The sequence below is a fragment of the Saccostrea cucullata genome, unplaced genomic scaffold (assembly GCF_032062105.1).
Source record: "Saccostrea cucullata isolate Sc308-1 unplaced genomic scaffold, CSIRO_AGI_Scuc_v1 ctg20036, whole genome shotgun sequence".
Taxonomy (NCBI): domain Eukaryota; kingdom Metazoa; phylum Mollusca; class Bivalvia; order Ostreida; family Ostreidae; genus Saccostrea; species Saccostrea cuccullata.
In genome coordinates this window covers 1-8,098 of record NW_026938029.1, presented here as the reverse complement: position 1 = coordinate 8,098, position 8,098 = coordinate 1, and the positions used below count along the sequence as shown (strand labels likewise).

Genomic DNA, 8,098 nt, shown 5'->3' with positions numbered 1-8,098 from the left:
AAACACAAATAATTAATTTTCAGATAACAAAGGGTAGATAACTCCAATTTATCTCACCGGAAGCGCATTGGTCAGTTTTGCTTTTTCATTCAGACAGAAACAAGAAAGAAAACATGGAATTTTTGATAGGTATTCAGGGGAAAGACTTTGTGCTTGTGGCTTCAGACACTTCGTCTGCAAGGAGTATACTTTCAATGAAGCAAGGTAGATCATAATTAGATTGTTTTTTTTTAAATTTATTCTTGTGTATCTACTGCTGATCAGACATAGAATTAGAAACCTAAAAGAGATGGGAGAAAACTATGAAAATGACATACAATGATATGTTTTCAATATCTTTTAACCTTTTCAGACACTGACAAAATGCACAGAATGACAGACAACCTTCTGATGCTGGTGAGTGGAGAATCAGGAGACACAGTTCAATTTGCAGAATTTATCTCCAAGAATATTCAACTCTACAAAATGAGAAATGGTATGCCTACTCATCAGTCAGTGATTTTTATACAATTTTTAAAAGGGGCCTGGGCCTTTTCAATTGGGAAAAATTGTCGACATTTGTGCCAAATTGGGAAAAACAATAAGATTGTAATTTACCTTCATATTGTCAAGTAAAATAAAATATATAAGTAAATGTAATATCATTTATAATTAAATTTATTTGCTGCCTACAAAATTTTTCAACAAAATGGACACAGTTCTACTTTTTTAATTTTCTTTCATTTTTGTTTTTTTGATTGTCTTATATTCTTTTTCTTTTTGCCATAATGGTAGACATAATTCAGAAAAAAATCACTCCCCGATTTCTCGTTATTGCTCACATTGGAGATGGAATAATCTTGACACAATTTACAAGGACGTTGCTGTATTTCTCTACAATGCTAGTCTCTGCAGGATGATGAAACAGTTTAATTTTCGTGAAATCAAGGACGCTTGTTGTAGAACTACTAGTACTTGCAATTTACAAATTGAGCTATATTTAACCAATTCACATGCATATTTAAATTTCTTACGATGTATTGACACACAAGTTTGACTTCCACATGATTGATATGTTTTTCCAAGTAAAGTCTTGCAAACACACAAATAAACTGCTGTTTTTTGCCATTATTTTAAGCGTCCGAATGACCAAAAACAAAAGCGTTCCATTTTAGATAAGTCGTACATAAAAAATTCAATATAACCAAAACAATACGTTTTTAATTTTGGGAAAAAAGTAGTTGAAAATTGGGAAAAAATCGGTTATTTTTGAGAGGGGAAAGGGCCGATATTCGGACCTAAATTGAGTGTAGAAAAATCACTGTCAGTTCTATATAGAAGCTGTATGTGTGGAGGTCAAGCAGGTTCGGTCACTGCTGAACAGATAGCTCAATTGACAGAGCACCTAGCTAGCGATTTTTGGAGCCCTGGGTTTGAGTGCAGGTCTTGGTTTGTCCAATCTAATTAAGATTAGATCTTAGATCTGCTCTCATACTTGCTACACTAACATCTAACAACATCCTAGAGAGGGTCACTTCAGAGGTCAAATTCCACTAAAAATATTGTCTGATCTAATATCTAATTTTAATTAGATTGTACTGTGTTTTTTTTTAATTCCCACAATTTTTCTCCCATAACCATTGTGTTTGGTGCCCTGCCCTCATAGTACCATACCCATGAAGTGGATGGTAAATGACCTGCTAGGAAAATGCTAGGAAAAAGCTAAATGACCTGCTAGAAAAATGCTAGGAAAAACCTAAGTTAGTGTTTTCCTTGGTTACACCCGTAAAAAGAGAGGAATATGGTTTCAAATTGCATGATCATCAGTGACTTAAGATAGCTCAGCTAGTATAGCATCAACTATTGATTCAGGAGGCCCATTGAAGTCAACTTGTGGTTTCGTCTGCTGCATTCTTCTCCTTGCCAGTTACACATGAATAATAAATGTTAAAATAAAATGATAATAATTGATTTTAATTGATTTAGTGCTAAATACTCAAGTTAATTGTGGTGGGTCCCTTTCAAGTTAACAACTATACATTTTATATCTTCATTAAGGTTCATGGTAATGGACATTGCATTTAGCATAATAATTAATTATGCGCCCGGATCTGTAGATCCACGGCGTATATTGTTTTTGTCCTGTCTGTCTGTCTGTCTGTCTGTCTGTCTGTCTGTCTGTTTGTTTGTTTGTTTGTCTCGAACTTTAACCTGCACCATAACTTTTGAACCATGAAAGCTAGAGACTACATTTAGATATGCATACTCCACTTATTAACTTCTTTCAAATGACACCAAGGTCAATGGCCTTGTGACCTTAACTGTGGCCTGTATGCTAAAAATAGCTTTTTTTTCTGCAAACTTTAACCTTCGTCATAACTTTGGAACCATGAAAGATAGAGACTTCATATTTGATATGCATACTCCCTAATCAGGTTCTTCCAAATGACACCAAGATCAATGACCTTGTGACCTTGACTGTGACCTACATGCTAAAAAATAGCTTTTTTGAACCCTCACTATAACTTTTGAACCATGAGAGATTGAGATTTCATATTTGGTACGCATACTCCACTAATCAAGCTCTTTCAAATGACACCAAGGTCAATGACCTTGTGACCTTGACTGTGACCTTAATGCTAAAAATAGCTTTTTCCGAACTTTGTTGCCGCCGGGCATATAGTGTTTCACAAACACATCTTGTTTTGCTTTATTATTCCCTTGCAATGGAGTTGGAGGGGATAAATGAACTTGCTTTTGTGCTTGTGTTTATTTGTCCCTGTGCCAAAATTTGCAGTGGGATCAATGTGGAATGCAGTCTGCAGGGTCTTGATATATAGATATGCTCTTTTCAAGGGAATGTTCCACTTTGAGAAGCCATTGTTAATTCATTATTCTCATCAGTCATAAATCATATTTATAAATTAATTGTTAATTTTCTTTGCAGGATATGATTTATCACCGGCAGCTGCTGCAAACTTTACCAGGAAAAACTTGGCTGATTATCTTAGAAGTCGGGTATAAAATATTTAATGTTAAATTGTTTCTCACATCCTTCCATTGAACTCAAAATGGCTTTTTAGCTGAAAAAATTAAATATTCCACTGATCATATGTGGAAATGAAAACATTTTTAATGACTTGGAAATTAATTAGTTTTGCGTACTGTCAGATACAATTTTGGCATGATGACATAACATATTAATACTTGTTGTACAATATCCATTGAAATGCTAATGTTGTAAATATTAGGAATTAAGAAAGAAACCATTATATAGAAAGTATAAGTAATTTCAAAATATGTTATTAAAGAAAGTTATTGAATGAATATCGAGAAGTAAATTTCCCTCAGTCTTTAGCCCCTTTCAAAGAATTCTGGTGGGCATGTTTCCTGATATTTAGTAAATAATTCCTAAATAATGAATGAACATGTACAGAAATATAAGTTTTATTTTACTGTAGACTCCATATATGGTCAACCTGTTGATGGCGGGGTATGACAAAAATGAGGGGCCCTCCTTGTACTTTATGGACTACTTAGCCTCAATGAACAAATGTCCGTTTGCTGCCCATGGTTATGGTGCCTTTTTCTCTCTTGCTATATTAGACAGATTCTACACTGAAGGTACGTAAGAGTTTTCTATTGCTTCTGATTGCAAGTCAATTTGCTGAAAGTCGATAAGCTGAAAGACAATATAAGTCTTTTTCTGTCATCAGAAATTTCTGTCTTCAGAAAAATAGAAACATCTTTAAAATATTTTGAAGTGCAATATGCAAGAAACTTTATACAATACATTTAGTCCACTTTGACAGTAAACTTTGTAAACACGTCATATGCTGATCATGCAATCCATTTTAATATGTTTTAATGTTTATGATGATTGCATTTTGTAGACATAACCAGACCCAGAGCAGTTGAGTTATTGACAATGTGTATAGAAGAGGTTAGTAGCAGTCTCATTTGATTTTTTTCTTTGCTTATCCATCTCAATAGGATATTTAAGTGAAATTAAAAATTAATTAAAAGTAAAAATTACCAATGTTATTTATGCAGGAAGAACTTTTCTAATCATTATTAGCTCACCTGAGCCAAAGGCTCAAGTGAGCTTTTCTGATCACAATCTGTCCGTTGTCTGTCGTCGTCGTCGTTGTTGTCGTTGTTGTCGTTGTTGTTGTCGTCGGCGTCGTAAACTTTTCACATTTTCATCTTCTTCTCAAGAACCACTGGGCCAATTTCAACCAAACTTGGCACAAAGTATCCTTGGGTAAAGGGGATTCAAGTTTGTTCAAATGAAGGGCCACGCCCTTTTCCAAGGGGAGATAATCATGAATTTGTTAAAATTTAATGGCATTTTTAAAAAATCTTCTTCTCCAGAACCGCTGGGCCAGGAAAGATGAAACTCATGTGGAAGCATCCTGAGGTAGTGTAGATTCAAGTTTGTTCAAATCATAACCCCCGGGGCAAGGGTGGGGCCAAAATGGCCGACCCAAGTTTTACATAGGAATATATAGGAAAATTCATTAAAAATCTTCTTCTCAAGAACCACTTGGCTAGGAAAAATGAAAATCATGTGGAAGCATCCTGAGGTAGTGTAGATTCAAGTTTGTTCAAATCATGACCCCCGGGGCAAGGGTGGGGCCAAAATGGCCGACCCAAGTTTTACATAGGAATACATGTATATAGGAAAAATCTTTAAAAATCTTCTTCTCAAGAACCACTGGGCTAGGAAAAATGAAAATCATGTGGAATCATCCTGAGGTAGTGTAGATTCAAGTTTGTTCAAATCATGACCCCCGGGGCAAGGGTGGGGCCAAAATGGCCGACCCAAGTTTTACATAGGAAGATATAGGAAAAATCTTTAAAAATCTTCTTCTCAAGAACCATTAAGACAGGAAAGATAAAACTCATGTGAAATTATCCTCAGGTAGTGAAGATTCAGGTTTGTTCCAATCATGACTCCTGGGGCTAGGGTGGGGCCAAAATGGCCGACCCAAGTTTTACATAGGAATATATTGGGAAACCAATATATATATAAAATCTTCTTTTCAAGTACTTCAAAGCCATGATTAGTGATATTTATATGGAATCATCCTAAGGTAGTGTAGATTCTAGTTCAAATCATGAACCCGTGGGGGGTTAAAATTCAAGCCCCCCCCCCACCATCAACCACCATCACCTCAGTAAACTTTCAGTTCTGATCTGATATGTGCTTTTTCCTAGCTGACGTGCTCAGGTGAGCGCTGTGGCCCCTGGGCCTCTTGTATATAAATGTTTTCTTTGTGAATCGCTACAGTATACATGTATATTTCTACATAATGATTAGAAAGTTCTTTATGCAGAAATGTCTCTGGGAATTTGCACAATAAGATTTAAATTAAAGATGCTTGAAAAAATGCAACATTTGTGTACTGTGCATGCAAAAATTTATTTTTTTTTCCAAGAAGAAAAAATTCTCAATTCAGTGATTGGGAAGGATTTGCGCCATAGTCGCATTGAAGGAAAAAAAAAATGGCGCATAAAATCAATCGATATTGGCGCCGAGGTGCGCAATCACTTTTTAGCTATCTTATTTGGAAACATTTTTGCATATGACTTTCTTACTTGTTTTACATTCGTTTTATAATTTAGTCAGTTTTAAAACAAATCTCATTGGTGGAAGCCCATTAACAATGCTTCCAGTTTAACGAAACAACTTGATTAGGTATATTACTACATTTATTTGTAGGGTAGGGTGGTGCTCAATCCAAATTTTGACATAATTCAACACAAAATACTCGTAAATTATATTTAATGCAGGTTCCATTAAATTTGCTGCAATGTATATGTTAAAAATTAGATTTGGCTAATTAAAAACATGTTTTCTTTCGTATTTCATATTTATTTGTCATTTTTATGGCGTCGGGCTTGCCCGATCGTCATCTAGCGATCAGTCAGGTTTACGCGACCGCACGTGTCAGTGGGTGCATCCGCAATAGAAAATAGCAACAGCTGGAAACCAATTTCTTTTAAAACGTTCACAATGAATAATAGCTTGAATATAAAATTAAATCAATTGCATCTTCAATTAATACTACTACAAAACAACGATATTATGTTTAATTTTTACGCAAGAAAAACGTTATGGTTGTTGCGGATGAATTTCTACTGAGAGGGTGCGGTGAATGACATGAATCACATTTTGGGACCGATAACTGTAATACAAACAATCTTAAATACGGTAAAATAATTACAAAATAAACACGAATACAACAAGACTATAAAGATTGAATTTCTTAATCTTAGCTTTACTTTTACGATCTTCAATCCAGTTTTAGCCGAACAACCTACGATATTGACCAGTAATGCCAGTATTACTGTATTTATCCATTTCCTCCATTTGTTTACCGCGCCCTATCGTAAGTCGATCGTACTTGTAACATTAGAGTCATGGTTGTAGTTAAGATGCAATCACTATACAACAGAACAACACTCTGACAATGGCAATTAATTAAAATAATTTATGAAACCCTTCATATGTCTTCGATTGACTGAAAAGAAATTAGATTGATATAGAGGATGGACATTTCTGACGATGTCTGGTCAATTCGAACCCTGACTCATTCGGACCAGGACACAAGGCTATCAGGCCCTATACTGTATTTGTGTTAAGACTATTTTTTTAATTTTTATTATTATGTTACTGGAGTCACTCACTTGACCTATTTGCAGATCTTTTGAAATTGTTTTTCTTGTTCGACGCCATTGAAGCCTTTCAGGCTTTTGATTTTATTTCTTAAAATGGCCCCTTAGATTAAATGATGGCCATTCATTTTCAAAGTGGCCCATTAAAAATGTTGACAGTTGTGCCATAGTCCAGTTGACCTTTTTGGCCTTCCCAACCATTGGTTGTTTGAGTGATCAAATATAGAGAAAAAACTAATGCTAGCAAAATTGTGAAAATGATGTTAAAACCAATTCCAGGTAGCTTAAATACTTAATGTATACTTTGAAATAAATAATTTTATTTTCAGATTAAGAGACGATTTATCATAAATCTCCCAGCATTCCGAGTCAGGATGGTTGACAAGGATGGAATACACGAACTGCCAACAATAAAACCTAAGTTAACCGTCCCTACTGAACCAGTAGAATCTTTATAATGTAAATGTCATTGTATCTAAATAGTGCTACACATTAGACATTCTCCATCATTTTTGTCACATGTCTATTACTGTACATATGTCTTCTCAAAACAATGAAATGATCTTATATATGTTTGTTTTGTTATTTTTCATTGAAGTGGAGGATATCTTCTATTGTAAGACGATATAGGAGAATTAAATGAGTCATGGAATCTTGATACCTTCAAGATGTTTTCTCAGAGACAAAATCTTTGTGTTGGTATAAAGGAGTTCAGAATGAACTTACGTAACATATTCTAATGTCCTGGACTTTAAAAAGAGTACCCACAGTTATATGGGTTGCATTCAAGGAAACAGCAATGATAGTTAGGTCTTTCCACCTTTCTGTGGAAAGACCTATTGATTTTCTTCTGTTTCTTATTATTATTCTTCTTCCGCTGATTTTTTGTTTCAACATTTATCGAAATGACTCTTTGTTCATCGTAAAGGTCTTTAAAAGTTATGAACAAATTTGACCCAACGCATATGAACTAAGACCCCTTTCGAAGTTATTGCCCCTTACGCAAGAAATGTTTGTTATCGCTACTCCTCTGAAACCATAAACCGCAGAGACATGAAACCTTCACTAATGTCTTCGACTCCTTGAGGGGAATCTGGAATCTATTCATTGCGAAAGTCTTCGGTGACCCCTTCAATGAGTTATAGCCCCTGAAAGTTTTTGAATTTTACAAATAACTAAATATTTTCAAAATGAGAAGTCGTAGAGACATAAGACCAACTGCATAAGATTCAATAACCTTTGACCTTAAAATTCATATAAATTCAAAGGTCAAGGTCATTCCAAAAATAAGAAATTCATTTTTTTAAATACCTTTTTTTGTCTTTTAACATATACAATGTCTTTGCATCTTTAATATGTTCTCTAGAAACTATTTCAAATATTTCATACTTGTCCCTGAAGATTGACCCTATTAAAAGTTATTGCCCTTTATGCAAAA

The 8,098-nt window shown here is 34.6% G+C and overlaps 1 protein-coding gene across 1 annotated transcript; it reads left to right on the top strand.

The window, feature by feature from the left end:
* The first annotated feature begins 40 nt into the window (after window positions 1-40).
* Window positions 41-7,229, top strand: LOC134249297 (proteasome subunit beta type-2-like). Its single transcript, XM_062731661.1, has 6 exons — window positions 41-204; window positions 353-475; window positions 2,927-2,997; window positions 3,441-3,603; window positions 3,873-3,922; window positions 6,990-7,229. The coding sequence occupies exons 1-6, from the start codon at window positions 114-116 to the stop codon at window positions 7,116-7,118; spliced, it is 627 nt and encodes a 208-aa protein (XP_062587645.1). The 5' UTR covers window positions 41-113; the 3' UTR covers window positions 7,119-7,229.
* Window positions 7,230-8,098: the final 869 nt, after the last annotated feature.